Raw genomic sequence first — 17,342 nt, forward strand, 5'->3', positions numbered from 1 at the left:
ATCTTCCTCGACTCAATCTGATAAATGACGACAAACCTAAACACTTTGTCGTGTCAGCACCAAAACTTAGTCCACGATAAACGAGCAGGTATTCATCCAAAAGAAAATCATAGTTTACAGAAGAATAACAGAGAAGAATAAAACAATCCTGACATGAAGTAATAAATCCAAAGTGTAAAAATGATGATGGTTATGATTCTTTAATGTTTGTCAATTATTGATTTATTTCTTAATGTAGATTGAGTCCGACAAAACAGGATGAAAACATGAAATATCTTCATTATCAACTTTAGTTGAATATTTCTTTGTCAAAGTTTTATAAAACAAAAACAAACTTTGTCACTTGAGCTGTAAATTGAATGAGTTTATTGGACATTGACAGGTGAGGATTACATGTCACAGAGCTGTTGAGATGTATAAGGCCACTTTCTTTTTTTTCTATAAAAAGTAAAAACAAGAGTTCGTAAAATGACGTCATTACAGGAGTAAGTTATACCAAAATATTTTCTATGGACTTATATGGATTTATTGTATAAAAGTATCCTGAGCTTAAAAGAATACAAAATATAAGAAATAGTATAACAAAACAAACAGAAACGTATTATATAATATATATATATATATAAAATATAAAGTCTTCTCGGTGTCAGAGGCTGAACTAACTGTCGGTCTGTATATTTGAAATCAGAGAGCGACAGGGTTAGTAGCTGCAAGCTGGTAAAATACATTCTGTACGTTATTTTTAACGAACTGGTATCAGATCAGTCATATGCACAAAGTATTCCAGGTATGTGAATTAGTATTAGGAAGAGAAGTATCCGAACATCCCAGTTATCTTCATTTAACGTTTAGGATTTATGTTCAGTACTTTTCTGTGATTTCACATCAAACTGGCTCTTTTCAGCTGCTGTGATACTGGCTGAGGAAATGAAAAATAACCATGAAATGTGAAAACAAAACGAGATCATAAAAATCTCATCAGTTGATATTTCAACTCTTCTGGAGTCAAATCTCATCTTTGGTTTTAACAACATTCAGAGAAAAATCTTTTTACACTTACAGATGTTTTAAATACAAATTAATCCGACTATCATTTTCTTGAAGAATCGTTTGGTCTTTAAAATGTCAGAACCTACATTTATAGTCAGGAAATTAATTTAATTTAATTTCAATGATTATTTTATGTATTTACTTTTACATTTAGCATAATTTCTCTGAATTGTTCTTTATTGCCATAATTTTTAAATCTTGTTTTACTCATATTTAGCATTTTAACTTCACATTTAGTATTTTATTGTTTTATTATTGTCATTTTACCTTTCTTTGATGTTTCCTCTTTTTGAGTAAATATACATTTGCATTGATGTTGTTTCTGTTGTTGTTATTTGATTTATAGACACAATTGTGTTACATTGTTTGTATGATATTTATAATTGATGTGTTTTTTGTGATTGACACTTTATCCATGACCTGTTGACGATGATTCTGTGTTTAAAACCCAAAAAGTTCATGAACATGAGACAGACGATGTTAAAGAACAACAAACATGAATCAGTGCAGAGGAACTGACTGTAACTGATTCGTTATGAAATATAATAACAAGTATTTTGTCTTTAGGTTGAAGGAATTAAACTGACTATCGTATAAAAACACAATATTGAAGTAGTGGTTCATCCCACAGAAAGTAAAAATACACACAACATAACAAACATGGAGTAGTTAACAGTTCAGGGTTTGTGAGAATTGACTCGAGGACGTAAATCACCTCATGATGATCAGATAATATCGAGACACATGATAACCTCGGCCAACGAGGGAAGTTCAAACTGATTTCCACCAAACATGGAGGAGGGGAGGAGCCTGAGAGCAGATTAAGGGGCGTGTTTAACATGTTTAACGTATTAAACCCCTGAAGATATTTGTTTGTCAACATCACGTTTTGAAATTACCATTTTCTGCCCCCCCCCCCACCTCCCGCTTTAATGGAAATCACCTCAGGAGTTTGAACCCTGCTCACAAACACACAACCAAACATAACGTCTTTGGCAAGTGAATCGTTAACTCTATCAAACCACTTCCTTGTCTCTTCTATGATTCCACTTTAAGAACCAGACGATCAGGTGAAGCTCTGTTCGGCTCGGGCGGAGGGACACGAGAGACTTTCTGCTGTTAGAGCTGAACCGGAGGATCTGAAACTGAACCGGTTGCATTATACTGTGAATTCTAGAGTAAAGAGAACAGGTTCAGTCCGACTGACAGGGACGAGGTAGCAGACGTTAGTACAAAATGGATTTACTGGACTTCACTGGATTTTACTGGATTAGATTTAACTGGAAATAAACCAGAGGTTAAATCTCTGATACAAACAACAGAATTAATAATCATAGTGTGAGACGGAAGAACTCATTTGTAACCTGAAATTGAGGTTGTGAGAAATGGTTCAAATCTATGACTGTATTTGATAAAATGACTAAAACTGTCTATAGTGTAAACTGGATATATTCAGTCACGTGCATACATGAGAAGGATATGTTCTATATAATTTTTAAGTTTATAAATCTGTATATAAAAATGAAGGTGGTGTTTACAGTGAATTTAAAGGTCGTTACTGCACCTGAATCATCTGAATCACCTGTTCAACATCTGTTCAACATCTGAATCACCTGATCAACATCTGTTCAACATCTGTCTGAACGCGTGTCCTCTTATGAGATAGAACAGGCAGATGGGTATTTGGAGGTAAACACTTTGTTCTCTGTTCCGTAGACGAAGAAGCTCTGGTCTTTTCCTTTGTAAGAGTAAAGAGCGTGAGTCAGCGGCACCAGCTCGATGGTCTGACGCTGCAGAGAAACATGAAATACAGTTTAACGTTAAGAATCACTCAGATGTCAGATTTTAATCAGGGAGCGAAAATCAAACTGAACAATCAGCAGGAAGCTTCTGTGTGGTTCTGTACCTGCTGCAGGATGCGGCTGGTGGCCCTGAAGCGGTTCAGGTGTTCGTTGATCAGTTTAAAGGAAACATCACAGATCTCCTGATCGGGGAAACCCTGGATGGGATAAACCTGAGCCACAGAGAGAAGAACAAGAAGAGCCACGTTGGAGATCAGGTCTTTGTGTCTGCTCTCCACACGTCAGAGGTCAGTCATCACAGAGAAGGAGGGAGATGTGAGATGATCTGAGAACAGTGGATATGTCCAAACTGTTCACAAAGAGCAGCTGAGTGTGTTTGTGAAGGAGAGCCAGGAAAAGACCATTTTCAGTCATCAACCCTGAGAAGATGTCCTCACATCTGGGTCCAGATGTTCTCCGGAGAGCTCAGGTGAGGCCGGATGTGCAGATTCATTCATGTGTTTATGTGTTATCGTCACAAACCCTCCTGACCTCTTCATCAGCATCTTGACCCGATGAAGCTTCTCATTCTACCAGTGTAACGTGTTCAATGAAAGTTTTTACCAGAACGTTCTCGTCGATGAAGAAAGGATCTCCGGTCACCTTCTCAAACTTCTTGTCAGGAAAGTCCGGCTGCCGATCGGGAATGAAGTCGTCTACGTTGTGTTTCCTGCACGAACACACAAACACAAACGAGTCAGCTCAGATGTGTTGCACAGGAGGAGAGACGGAGAGTGTGACGCACCATGTGACCGTGAGCAGGATGAAGTGCAGCAGGTTCTGGCTGCCGTGACAGATGGTGCAGGTCTTGAAGCCTTTGCCCAGACAGGAGCTACACCTGCAGGCGGAGAGGAAGGAAACAGATCTTATATCTGACAGCACAGTGGAACAGACCGGAGCTCAGAGTCAGGAAAGAAACCAGTGGGACTCGAACCTCTTGCGACCTCGGCCGTGACAGGAGGTGCAGCGCTTGTTCCTGGATCGACCGTTTCCGTGACAGAAAGGGCAACGCTTCTGCAAAACAACATGTGGCTCGGAGTTATGTGTCCTTCAATTTCCACATCATCACGAAGCCGTGCTTTTGTTCTAGGAGCTCAGAATGTTATGGTTGCCTGAAGCTAGAGTCCGACACACTGAGCGTCTTGTTCCAATGTGAGAGGAATGTTGATTTAACTCAGTGTGGTTGATCTGCTGCTGATACGATATCATCTCACTGAGATTTATGACTGTAAACACAACACACACATTTCACTGCACAACTTCATTCATGCACTTTATTATAGCTTCTTATTCTTCCTCTGTAAATATGTCTCAATGTATAATTGCATAAAGAAGAAACATCTCACCATGCCTCGACCAAAGCAGCAGCCACAGCGAGTTCTTCCAATGCCGTTACATTTGTGACAGAGCTGAAACACACAACCACGTCTTACTATACATATAATACTTTAGATTCAAATGAAATATACACACAGAAATAAAAAGATGTAATCAGACTGAAACAGGAAGTAACAACAGAAGAGAAACTTTCAGGAGCTTCTGAAGAAGGAGCTGCACCTTGATGAAGGAGGTGTGCGGCACGCGGACCTTCTCCACCATGTCTGTGTATCTCTGAGGTAGAGTCACTGGGACGTCCCACGGTTGAGGACACATGCCGTACTGAGGACCATCCACCATTTGTCCTGTTGGAAGAAATCATAATGACGTGTGGTACTTTGAACTGGGGTCAGTTAGAATTAGAATTATCACCTGAGGGTTGTTTGTTTCCAGCAACCTGATTCAGTCTGTGTTCTTTCTTCCAGACTCAGATGAGGTCACAGTGACTTTAAGTGAAGTGACAACTGGTCAAATTTGAGGAAATTGCCTAAAAGCAGACTTGAGGTCTCATGTAACAGACATGTTTAATGAGGTCCCCGTGACCTTTGACCACTAGAATCGAATCACTTCATCTTTGATTCCAAGTGAAAGTTTGTAGCAGGTCTGAAGAAATCCCCTCAAAGTGTTCCTGAGCTGTTGCCTTCAGGGCAAACGCCTGCTTCGTAAGATCACAGTGACCTTGACCTTTGACCTTAATCTTGCAAACTCTAATCATGTGATCTGTGAGTCTGAGTGAACAGTTGTACAAAATGTGAAGATATTCCCTCGAGGTGTTCTCTAGATATCGTGATCAAATCAGTGGGACAGACACCGGACAACAGAAACACGTGAAGACAACTTTCTGTGGAGGAGAGTTTTACCGTTGTAAGGTTCAAAGTGCCAGGCGCTGGTTCTGGTCTCAGTGTAGGTCTCCAGTCGATACTGCCGCAGGAAGGAGACCATCAGAAAACACACCCACTCACATGATCTCACTCCTGCTGACGTCTGCAAAAACTGACGTGGATTCTGAGACAGTTTTATTCCAGTTCACACAGAGCCAGTCAAACTGTCACGGAGCGTTTGTTCCTGAAGGATTTATCTGGTGTAGTGAGCTCTGCCAGTCCCACCATGAAACCACAGGCACCTTCACAGGGTCCTGGTTTTATCTGGATCTGCTCAGAACTCCACACACTCGTAGATATCCATGAAATATTCTCACTTAACAAAGAAGGTTGAAAAATGTCAAAATCTCCGGATGTTAAAGACAGTTAAAAAAAAAAAAATCCTTAGACAAAGGGAGATCGGCTCTTCCTCGGGTCACGCCCCCCCCCCCCCATATAACAGGTTAGTTGTTGGTGACGTGCTCGTACCCGGTAGACGACGATGGGCTTCAGCTCTTTGAACGTCATGTTCCTGGCCGGTTTGGCGCTGTACGTCCATTTGGTTTCCACGAACTGGAGGAGGGCGCGCCGAGCCTCATCCTCTGATATTGTCGGGACCCTGAGAGCAAACACACAACACCTGTCACCCCGTCATGCTTTCACCCTTCTGTCTGTGACCCTGAGAGAACGAAAGATAAAGCACAGAGTCGTCAGCAAAGTGTTTTCCAGACAGAGTGAAACCCGGAGGTGGAGCTACCTGACGTTGGGCACCAGGGTGTTCCTGTTGAGTTCAGGCTGGGGGTTGTAGGCCGGGGGAGGGGGGTACAACGGGTCGTCCGCTGGAAACGTTAACACAAAAAACAACGGGGGTGAAGGTTCGGAAATATTAATAAAAAAAAAAGCAGAACAGTAGAGACGCAGAGACTCACGGCCTCCTTTATGGCCTTGGTATCCATGTATGTCATCCAGCCAGCCAGGAGGGGGCGCTGAAGGTCCCTCCTCTGGGATGTTCGGATCAAACGCACCTGAGAAGATGAGGTGAAGAACAAGTGTCTCATTAACATCAAACACAACAAGGCGATGGATGAAAGAAGGTTTCTCTCTCGTTCTATTCTTCACTTCACTTTAACTCCATCTTACAAAACGTGTGTCTCAGTGATAGAACAACGCAACACAATGCAATGGACACAGAAAATATAACGTGTCATCTCATTGTGTGTAATTCTTCGGCTCAGGTTGAACCAGTTTCCTCGTGGTGTCAAAATGTTCTTCTCATCCCGACACTCAGCGAATCATTCCTGGAGTCAGAAATTGTACTGATTGGAGATTTAATAGCTTTCCGATCAGAAACAGAACGTCCTGGAGGGTTTACCACATTTACAGATTCACAGTTAATCACTCAGGTTATTGTATTTGTTCATGTCGGTGGAATAAAACATTACAAATACTACAATAAGAGTGAATAAAAAATGTCCATGCTTGACTTATCAGGACTTAAAATTCATAATAAATAGCAGTAATAGAAGAGAGCTATTTCTATGTGGATTAGTTTGACACCTTGGGACAGTCCAGAGGGAAGAAGACGAGTTTGCTGTCCCCTCCGTCTCTGACGAGTGGACAACTTCACAATCGGACATTCTGTTCTTCAGAGATCTGCTCAAAGCTCTAAAGAACACGTCTCCTGCTCGTTTCTTCAGTTTAGAACAAACAGCGCTAATCTCCTCTCTGCCCACACCCTCAACCCACCGCTCAATCTGTGTCGTCTGAATGGAGTCATGTGACTTCTGTACAAAGAGCACACCCGAGGAGGATTAACAGCAGAGCAGGTCCCTGATGCAAAATCAATCCACAACATCAGCCACACAGCTGCACTGTGACTCATGAGCTCATATCTCCACCAAGGCCCGACAGTAAGAAACTCAATCACACACCACACAGCTGCACTGTGACTCATGAGCTCATATCTCCACCAAGGCCCGACAGTAAGAAACTCAATCACACACTCCCAGACAACACTCCTCTAGAGCGGCTGGCAGACATGAACTGGACTCCAGACATTCTCCAGACATTCTCCAGAAGAGCTAAGAACACTAAAGAGCGAGAGCCTGCAGAGCTTCTTCAGAGCTTCTCCGGTGAAGACGTGCACTTGGAAAGACGAGGAGATCCCAGAGCTTTTTGGAGATGAGAGCCGACGCCCCTGGTGACCATGTGATCTCCACAGCAGAATGCAGTTGTTACATCCTGCCTGCGCCTGCTGTGACACCACCTGTCTGAACAACTCCGGAGAAGGTCTGGACTCAACTGCAGGGAAATCCTCCAGAGTTCAAGTCTTAAACCAGATCAACTAATTACTCTGTGGGAAATCAGTGAAATACCAAATGTGAAAGAAAGTGAGATTCTAAAGTTCATGTCCGTCCGTCCACCGAGTTTCAACTGAAACATGAATGTGAGTTGAGTTCAGTGTATTTGTCATCATGTTATTGTGCTGGTGTGTAACCAACTTTAAACTTAGCCGAGTTCTGACTTTCCAAACTGCACCGAACTTGTTCTCGCTCAACTCAGAAGAGCATCAGGTTTTTTATCAGCACCGTAATACGACACAAATACACACAATAGTGTCTTGATTGAGACACTTCCGAGGCACCGAGCCGCCATTTGACCTGCGTCACGATTTAACACAAACACTTTGTTAACCAACCAACAAACGGCCGACTCCTTTGGGTGTTTTTCATGAGCCATGTTCTCTCCTGACGCCGGGCAGATATAAATACAGCTCGTGTCAAGCTGCAGACAATACCTCTGGGCGAGGGATAAAAATATCAGAGAAGGTGTTTCCCCAAAAAGATCTGGGCTGAGATGGAGGGAGAGAGAGAACAGGACGAGGGAGAGAGGGAGAGAGGGAGGCTCATTAAGTGAGAGGAGTAAATATAGAGAGAGGGAGTGTGAGAACAAAGCTGGTAACAAAGCTGGTCTGATACTGAAGCTTTGACTGGACAATGAATCCAGAAGACCCCTGAGACCACTTCTCTCTCTGAGCAGCACTTCAACACAGACTGAGCTGAGATCAGGGAACAAAACGTTTCCAATACTGATAAATACAAGATCAAAAACTAAATAGTTATTGTTATTAAACCATTCGGACAAAGAAATGTAAGTGAAGCTTGATATTTTACAGTTTCAACATAAACTTTAGTATAAGTAACTGAAAATAAAAAATAAAACACAAATATGTAGAATTAAGAAGATGTTTTTGTTTGTAAAATATGCACATCTCTGCTTTTTTTTTATAACAGAGTTGTTCACGTGAAATCTTGAGAATTATAGAACAAGGAAGCAGGTCAACGAGCTCCGAGAGGAATCGAGACCAAAACACTTTGATTCAGAGAAACAAAGTGTTTCTCTGAATCAAAGGGTCTGTTGTTTCATTACATCTGAAGTCTCTGTCAGCAGGTACTTCAACCCCTACGACCACCCCCCCCCCCCCCCGGTGAACTATCCCTGGTATGTGAAGCGTGTTGATAAAGCGTGTTGTGATTTGATTCTACACACAGAACACTGAGTAGAACCACACGTGAGTCTGACGTTTCCAGAGAAGCTTCAGCGGGATTCGATCCTGATGAGGAGTCGAAACACGGAGGAGAAGAAAAACAACTTTCTCCTCTGACACTGACGGTCCACAGCGAGGGGGCCGAACTCCGCACAACTTTACCGCCGATACGTCGGTGAGAACCGCGATACTGTGCAACCGCTCGATCAGCCCCCGGACCCCGTGGGAACATGGTTCCTCGTACTTCCGGCGGCCCGGGGACACAAACAGGGTTTTAAAGAGACTCACCGGGATCTTCGTCCATTCCTCCTCTTCCTCCTGGTCCGCTGCTCCTCGGGGTCTGAGCTCGGGAAGCTCCGGGACGTCCCTACACTCAACCAGCCACTTCCTGTTGGCGTTTCAAAAATAAAAGTCTAACGACTAGTTTACCGGTGTTTACTTTTTTTAACTTTATTATTTTAAGTTTTACACTTCAGCTTTTTAACATCAACTTCAACACATTCATATAAAAGTATTATTAAAAAATGTGTTTTGTTCTTAAATATTTTTATAAATCGTGTCATGTGATATATTGTTACTGTAACACAGGAATCTATCTTACTATTCTGTCTATCTATCTATTTATCTATTTATCTGTCTGTCTGTCTGTCTGTCTGTCTGTCTGTCTGTCTGTCTGTCACTCTATCTATCTATCTATTTATCTGTCTGTCTGTCTATCTGTCTATCTGTCTATCTATCTATCTACCTATCTATCTATCTATCTATCTATCTATCTATCTATCTATCTATCTATCTATCTATCTATCTATCTATCTATCTATCTATCTATCTATCCGTCTATCTGTCTATCTGTCTGTCTGTCTGTCTGTCTGTCTGTCTGTCTATCTATCTATTTATCTATCTATCTATCTATCTATTTATCTATCTGTCTATCTGTTTATCTATCTATCTATTTATCTGTCTATCTATTTATCTGTCTGTCTGTCTATCCATCAAGGTTCTGTCAATTTAGATTGCGAATCAATCTATATGAATTATCAATTACTATAATTGTGTGTATATATATATATATTGTGGATTGTGGAACTGGTTATATTTACCAGTTCCACAATCCACCATTAAAAAAATATTTGCAATATATAAATATATATATAAAATATAAAATATGTATATATATATATATATATATATATAGTAAATATTTGTTATACTATATATAAATATTTCTCTGAGCCCTGAACGCAGCGGTGAGGCGGCTGACCCGGACGTGACGTCACTCGTCTTCTCCCATCAACAACACAGGACAGTTAGCAGTTAGCTGTTAGCTGTTAGCAGTTGTGTAGCGGGACCAGTTTGTGTCGCGGTGTACTTCTCTCGACCTCTTTTAAAAATGGTGAGAAACAAACTCAGATTCACGTTTTTCATATGAACACGTTCTCGTTCCAGTCACAGCTGCTTCACAACTGGAAGTTCTGGGAGATGCTAACCGGAGCTAGCACGACCGTGTTAGCCGGGCGTTGTCATGGTTAATAACAGTGTGTGTCCGTTCTCTGACAGCCGCTGCACTTGTGTTGTATTACATTGTGACTTGTTGTATTTTGTGTGTTGTATTGTATTGTGTCGTGTTGTGTTCTATTGTGTATGCCGTATTGTATTGTGGTTTGTTGTATTGTAATGTATTGGTTCGTGTTGTGTTCTATTGTGCTGTGTTGTGTAAGTTGTATTGTACTTTGTTGTATTGTGATGTGATTTGTTGTGCTGTGTTGTATTGTGTTGTGTTCTATTGTGTGTGTTGTGTTGCATTTTGTCGTGTTGTATTGTGTGTGTTGTGTTCTGTCGTGTTGTATTGTGTCGTGTTGTATTGTATTGAGTGTGTCGTGTTGTATTGTGTGTGTTGTGTTGTATTTTGTGTGTTGTGTTGCGGACACACACTGGGTCTCTGCAGCAGAATGAACTGACGCTCCTTGTGTCTCTGTCTCAGGCTGAAGTTGAAGAGACTCTGAAGAGGATCCAGGGTCAGAAAGGAGTCCAGGGAATCATCATCGTCAACTCAGAGGGTAAAACCCCGACACACAACACAGTCACGTACACGCAGAGACACACAACATTGTTCAGCTGATCGACACACAACAGTCACTTACACGTTTGTGTGTCGATCAGCTGATTCTCCTCAGAGGTCGACGGGGACAATGATCATCGATCAACAGCAAAGTGACTGGAAATGAGACAGATTTAGCTCAACAGGCCAATTTTCATCTGTGGCAACTTAAACATAAAATACAAAGACTGGTTATAGTCAACACATACAAGCAATACATACAATACATAATAATAAGTAACAACACAACATATGACACAAAGCATGTAAAAAACAACAGACAGTCGTCTAATGTACATTAAATAAATTCACAAAGCTCTTCACCTTAATATGATTTTTTGATTTAAATTTACAAAGACCACAACAAACTGTTGATTCATCTATCAACAAGATGAAAACACTCATTTTCAGGATTGTCTGGTTACATGTAAATCCTTTCAATGAATGATTCCTCTGCCTCACGTCAGGAATCCCTGTGAAGACGACGCTGGACAACTCCAGCACGGTGCAGTACGCCGGACTCATCCACCAGCTGGTGATGAAGGCCAGGAGCACCGTGAGGGACATCGACCCCCAGAACGACCTCACGTTCCTGCGGATCCGCTCAAAGAAGAACGAGATCATGATCGCTCCAGGTATCCATCCATCCATCCATCCATCCACTCATCCATTCATCCATCCATCCATCCACTCATCCATCCATCCATTCATGCTGAGCGAGTCTCTTGTACAGTTGATTTTGAAGATTATCAAAATATCAGTGCTGACCAATGAGGAGCTGGTACCAGGACCGGTTCTCTCTGACCTGCCCCAGTGTCGTCACGCGTTTGAAACGTTTTCTGGACTCTTTGTTCTGATCTGTGATCTGGTTTGTTCTGCCTCTTTCACAGATAAGGATTATTTCTTGATCGTCATCCAGAATCCCTCAGACTGAGCCGGGAGGAGCCGCTGCCCGACTCATTTCTCTCCGTCTGTCGTTCATATCAAACAGACAAACTTTATTTTGTCTCATTAAATCAAACAGAACCTGTTTATTAGAAGTTTTTATTATTCACTTGCAGGAACAAAGAAACTTAAAGAGAAGAGATGAGGGAGGATTAAAACTGAGTCTCCTTTACGACAGGATCATTTCCCCATTTTCCCCGTTTTAGCATTCCACTACAATGTCCTCTCTATGCGTCATGCTTATTATGACCATGTGATGATCATGCATGTATTTTAGCACATGGGGAAAATACACGTCTGCTAAAATACCTCAGCTGCACGTTCATAAAGAAGAGAGAGAGACCATAGCAAATTTAGAGTAAAATATCTTTTTGTTTCAGTTAAACCTTCATGAAAATCTCTGGACGTAATTTATTGTTGTGTTGTTTAGAGATGCTGAAGGGCAGAATGTCAGCGTCAGGTCCACTTCCTGTTGGTTATTTCTTACAAATTAAAAAATGGAGAAAAAGATCCAGTGTCTTGTTTTCTGTGGTGCGCTTCAGGATCCGGTTTAGTGTCATGTACACCGACAGAGAGGAAGTTAAAGTACGAGACAAAGAAGTGAAAATACAAACAGTCTTGAGCAGTTTGTCATTTTGTTCAGTTTTCTCTATATTTTGGTCGATCTATGTCTTTGTCGGTCATGTTGGAAGATTCATGTTCATGTTGGTCAATTTTCTGGTCTTTGTTTTAATTGTGTGCTTCTCTTTTTGGCATTGTGTGTCTGTTTTGCCTCTTTTTGGTTGTGTCTATGGGTGTGTTGGTTTTGGCAGTGTTTTTTGGGGGGTTGGTTTGTGTCATTCTTTAACTCTGTCTGTATTTCATCATTGTGTGTTTTATGTGCATTGCGTGTCTGTTGTGTCAGTAGGTGAGCGTTAACTGTTATTAACTGTTTATAACTGCAGAACTGCGAAATCAGTCAAACTTGGTGAACGTCCCCTTTAACTGCAGCGCATGACGTCACCGCTGGGTGGGCTCGCTTTGTTGGTCGGGAGCAGATTGCTCTTCAGAGTCATCGGGGAATCGAACACTGTTCAGCGAGTTCATCAGCAGCGGCTCCAGAACACTCACCGACCCACACCCGTGTCACCAGCCGCCGGAGAGATGCCGTCCGACAGACCCTTCAAACAGAGGAGGACCTTCGGTAAGAAGCCACCGGGGCCGCGCTGTGCGTTTATCCGCCCGGAAGCGGCCGCTGTGCGGGGAGCCGAGCAGCTAGTCGGCCTGTTAGCCACCTAGCTTAGCTACATGTTGTTTACATGTTGTGTACATGTCTGTTACCTGGTTGTTGGTCTGTCAGCGACCGGGACCGAGTGTCATGGATCAGATCCTCGCTCACCAGGAGAACCAGCGTCTGGAGGAGACGTTTAAAGAATTAACATGTATCTGGACAGAAAGTGACGCAGCTCTGGAGCAAGAACTGACATTAATAACATTAATAACATTAATAACATTAAATAAGCTGTAGATGAAAGTCCTCCACGTGCTGCTCAGTGTGGTTAACCAGTAGATTCTGACCCGTTAGCCTCAGGCTGGATGCTAGCTCAGTTAGCCTGGCCTGCTTTGACACAACAACCTCAGGAGCCGGATTGGCCACGAAGCAGATCACAGTTCGAGTTCCCTCATAGAAAAACAACATGTGCTGACACATTATCCCTCAACACGTGGTCAGTGATGTCTGTGGTAATATGACACCAAGCCACGGCCCCTTATTCTGGTCAGGGGGAGGAGCCTAGACTGCTCATTGCATAATGGGACTATACAGAGACACATGAGACCATGCAGACACATGTGGGACCAAACAGAGACAAATGGAACTATACAGAGACCATGCAGAGACACGTGGGACCAATCAGAGACACATGAGACCATGCAGAGACATATGGAACTATACAGAGACATATGGGACCATACAGAGACACATGAGACCATGCAGAGACATATGGGACTATACAGAGACATATGGGACTATACAAGGACAAATGGGACTATACAGAGACAAATGGGACTATACAGAGACATATGGGACTATACAGAGACAAATGGGACTATACAGAGACAAATGGGACTATACAGAGACATATGAGACAGACACCTGAAACCATGCAGAGACACATGGGACCTGTCGACCCTCTGGTTATAACCCTGGTATGAAGGGAGCTGTGATCAGCTGTGAGTCACCAGCCCTGCTCACCTGTTTGCTCTCACATGACAGTGGTATTATGAAACTATAACCGACCCTGACCAGTGGTTCAACCACTCTCTAACTGGTAGCTGTGGTGTCCTCGTTAGTCAATGCAGGTACAGAGGTAGTATTTATTAAACTAGGAGCTGCCGTCTAGGACACTCAGTATTTATTAGATTTTTCTGGATTAATAAGATTCTAAATCCTTCTACTTTAATAATAATAAAGTTGATTTATTTATTATGTTTACTATATAACCTGTATTTAAGACTTTGTATGTTAGTGTTTTATTTCTTCTCTTTGATTTGGGTGATTCAAATAAGCTGTTACTGGTTTTACCTCATCGTATAAGTGAATGATTAATATCTGGTCTCCTACTCATGTGAACAGCTGAACTGTTAAAACACAGAATCTAACTTAACTAGTAATAACTTGTAAAGTAGCAGAATTAATGTGATTTCAAACTGAAACCCAGAACTGTGGTCGTATCCTAATATTCAAGTTATAATTAAGAACAATTCCCACTGAGAGGAAAGAAAACATCCTCGGACCTCAACAAAGAAACCATTGACTCTGAGCTCTGAGCACTGGTGAACACACAGCTGTCTGTGTAGCAGGGCAGCAGGCGGCTCCCAGAGAACTGGTGCTGCAGAGCTCAGTGGAGAAAACATGGAGCTCAAGCAGAAAACCCAGGATCACTGCAGCTGGAAGTAAAGGAGACTTTCACAAGTACACAAATTATATGCAAAGATGTGAAGAACGTGAATTCAGACCACGAAGATCAAGATGTTCTTCTGAAGAGTGTTAGTGATTCATCTCATTCACACACATCATCAGAAGGTGGTGGAGGGTCAGAGGAGAGGGGAGCGGTGTCTCCTCACAGAGAAACATGATGTTTGTGTGTTCCTCTGAGTTCCTGCTTCACTCGGCTCTCAGGTCAAACGCACACCGGTAGTGGATCATTTAAAAATGTGCTCTTTTGATTTGTTGTCCCCAGCTGACCGGTGCAAAGAGGTGCAGCAGATCCGTGAGCAGCACCCCAACAAGATCCCCGTAAGCTGCTGATCACACACACACACACACACACACAGCAGCACACGCCTGACCTCAGATCAGCTCCGTGTAAAGACTGGACACACAGAGTTTTGTGTTAAATGGGTTTGTTGAGTTAAGACTCAACAAGGAGCAAAAGGAAAAATGAGCAGTTTCACGAAGGGCTAATCCACGGTCTGTAAATAAAGATGAACAACACGACAGACGCCTCCTCCATGTTCACAGAGGGGACACGCCTCCTCCATGTTCACAGACGGGACACGCCTCCTCCATGTTCACAGACGGGACACGGACCAAACCAAACAGTTGAATGAATGTTTGTCGCACCCTGTGAGGCCCGATGAGACAGATTGTGATGAGTGAATATTTGATTGATTCGTTATTTGACGATATAAACACAAACTGACTCTAAATGACGTAGCTGAGATATTTAACCTTCATCTATGGACAGTGGGGAAAGTTGGAGACGTGTCGTCCAACTTGATTTACAGTCTATGGGCCGAGATGTATTCATTTGTTATCCCTTCGAAAATTGTGTTAGTTGTACACACAACTGCACGTAGACGCCACTGAGTCCGTGCTGTGTCTCCGCCGCAGGTCATCATCGAGAGGTACAAGGGGGAGAAGCAGTTACCGGTTCTGGACAAGACCAAGTTCCTGGTGCCCGACCACGTCAACATGAGCGAGCTGGTCAAGATCATCAGGTAAACACACACAGACACAAACACACACACACACATACACACAGATACAAACACACACCCACAGACACAAACACATAAACACACACACAGCGTAGGTTAAATTACTACGGTGTATGTTTGGTATGTGGTTTATATTTTGAGCCGCCTGTTTGACTGCATGTGTGTTGGAGGAGGTTTACATACCGTGTGTGTGTGTGTGTGTGTGTGTGAGTGTGTGTGTGTGTGTGTGTGTGTTGCTGAGGCTGCAGCTGACGGGTTTGATTCCCGGCGCTGCCTCGAAGCTCAGGGACGACAGGTTGAGACCGAACGTTCACTCACAGGACAAAGCTGAATCTAACTCAAACTGAGTCCAGGGATGACACGGGCGGCAGGGTTCAGATCCCTCCTCAGGTCTGAAGAAGACTGGAGGTGTACAGTGAGGAGGAGGAAGAGGAGGAACTGAACTGATAGAGGAGAGAAGAGGTGAAACCTGTAGCAGCACCAGAGAACTGACTGAATCTAAAAAAACTAACTCAGTCCCTGGCTCGAGCTTCTCTCAGACCTGCACTGGACTCCTGTTAGTCTCCTGAACCGATCTGGAGAGGAGACAAACGTCTCGGAGGTGAAAGAGAAACTCTGGGAAATGTCCAGGCACGATGTGCGAGGACGTTTAACAGAGTTCCTGTGTTTAGAGAATCCAACACTCAGGTGCTGAGGATGAGAAACGTGGCTTCAGTTTCTATCTTCATCCAGAGAACCTTCTCAACCTCGTCCTGTCACAGAATCCACTTCTCCAGCTTCAGTTTGAAAACCTTCTCCACACGTTGTCTCTCTGCTCACTGGCTTGATCTGGACTGCACCTGTCTGCTGCTCCTCCATTGGTCAGATTCTCTGTGTCTCCGCTCCCTCATTGGCCGCCGCTGTTTGGATCTGATTGGCTCCCAGACGAGTCATTTTTCTGAAAGTCACGTTTATTTATTTTGCACATTTCAAAACAGAAGTTGAACCACGAGCATAGAACTAGAAAGATAGATAGACAGACAAAAAGCAGTAAAAGAAAGAGGAAACATGATGAGACCCATGATGAATGGATGAAGTAAAAGATCTAACTAGAACAATGAATACCACTGTAACTTGCCCCCCCCCAGGCGTCGTCTGCAGCTGAACCCGACCCAGGCCTTCTTCCTGCTGGTCAACCAGCACAGCATGGTGTCCGTGTCCACGCCCATCTCCGAGATCTACGAGCAGGAGCGGGACGAGGACGGCTTCCTCTACATGGTGTACGCCTCGCAGGAGACCTTCGGCTGCTAGGGGGTGGAGGCGGGCGGAGGGAGGGGGAGGCGTAGGGGAGGGGGAGCGGGAGGGTTTCAGGTGATAGAGGGAGGGTACATGATGGGGGGGGGGGGGGGACGCAAGAGAGGAACTAGAACCAACCTCAAACTCCACGCTCCTCTCTGCTGTGTCACATCCCAGTCCAACGTAGCTTCACCCAGTCAGTCAGTTACCCCCCCCCCCCATCGAGCACCTTTATCGTTTGGTCAGTAAACGCATCACGACTCATTAAAGCCAGAGGTCGTCACCAGAGTCATAAGTCAGTCTTTAATTCTCCCTCTGAGGTCTCTTATTTTGAAAGGGTGGGACAACCAAAGTTCCACTCAAGCTCG

General features: G+C 43.3%; 3 protein-coding genes and 1 long non-coding RNA gene across 4 annotated transcripts; 2 read left to right on the plus strand and 2 right to left on the minus strand.

Moving 5' to 3' along the window:
- Positions 1-349: 349 nt before the first annotated feature.
- ssuh2.1 (ssu-2 homolog, tandem duplicate 1) lies at positions 350-9,054 on the minus strand. Its single transcript, XM_062410569.1, has 12 exons — positions 8,964-9,054; positions 6,058-6,153; positions 5,886-5,967; positions 5,618-5,747; positions 5,129-5,189; positions 4,449-4,573; positions 4,238-4,300; positions 3,826-3,905; positions 3,637-3,729; positions 3,456-3,561; positions 2,957-3,064; positions 350-2,840 (listed from the first exon to the last, which is right to left on the minus strand). Exons 1-12 carry the CDS (start codon positions 8,977-8,979, stop codon positions 2,706-2,708), a joined length of 1,095 nt encoding a protein of 364 aa, XP_062266553.1. The 5' UTR covers positions 8,980-9,054; the 3' UTR covers positions 350-2,705.
- Positions 9,055-9,934: 880 nt separating this feature from the next.
- On the plus strand, positions 9,935-12,228 carry dynlrb1 (dynein, light chain, roadblock-type 1). Its single transcript, XM_062410961.1, has 4 exons — positions 9,935-10,068; positions 10,657-10,732; positions 11,241-11,408; positions 11,664-12,228. Exons 1-4 carry the CDS (start codon positions 10,066-10,068, stop codon positions 11,705-11,707), a joined length of 291 nt encoding a protein of 96 aa, XP_062266945.1. The 5' UTR covers positions 9,935-10,065; the 3' UTR covers positions 11,708-12,228.
- On the minus strand, positions 11,979-13,415 carry LOC133973323 (uncharacterized). Its single transcript, XR_009924557.1, has 2 exons — positions 13,276-13,415; positions 11,979-13,111 (listed from the first exon to the last, which is right to left on the minus strand). It is a non-coding gene; the product is annotated as an uncharacterized LOC133973323 (long non-coding RNA).
- map1lc3a (microtubule-associated protein 1 light chain 3 alpha) lies at positions 12,730-17,004 on the plus strand. Its single transcript, XM_062410900.1, has 4 exons — positions 12,730-12,901; positions 14,940-14,995; positions 15,593-15,699; positions 16,827-17,004. Exons 1-4 carry the CDS (start codon positions 12,862-12,864, stop codon positions 16,987-16,989), a joined length of 366 nt encoding a protein of 121 aa, XP_062266884.1. The 5' UTR covers positions 12,730-12,861; the 3' UTR covers positions 16,990-17,004.
- Positions 17,005-17,342: the final 338 nt, after the last annotated feature.

Source organism: Platichthys flesus, chromosome 2 (assembly GCF_949316205.1).
Source record: "Platichthys flesus chromosome 2, fPlaFle2.1, whole genome shotgun sequence".
Lineage (NCBI taxonomy): Eukaryota > Metazoa > Chordata > Actinopteri > Pleuronectiformes > Pleuronectidae > Platichthys > Platichthys flesus.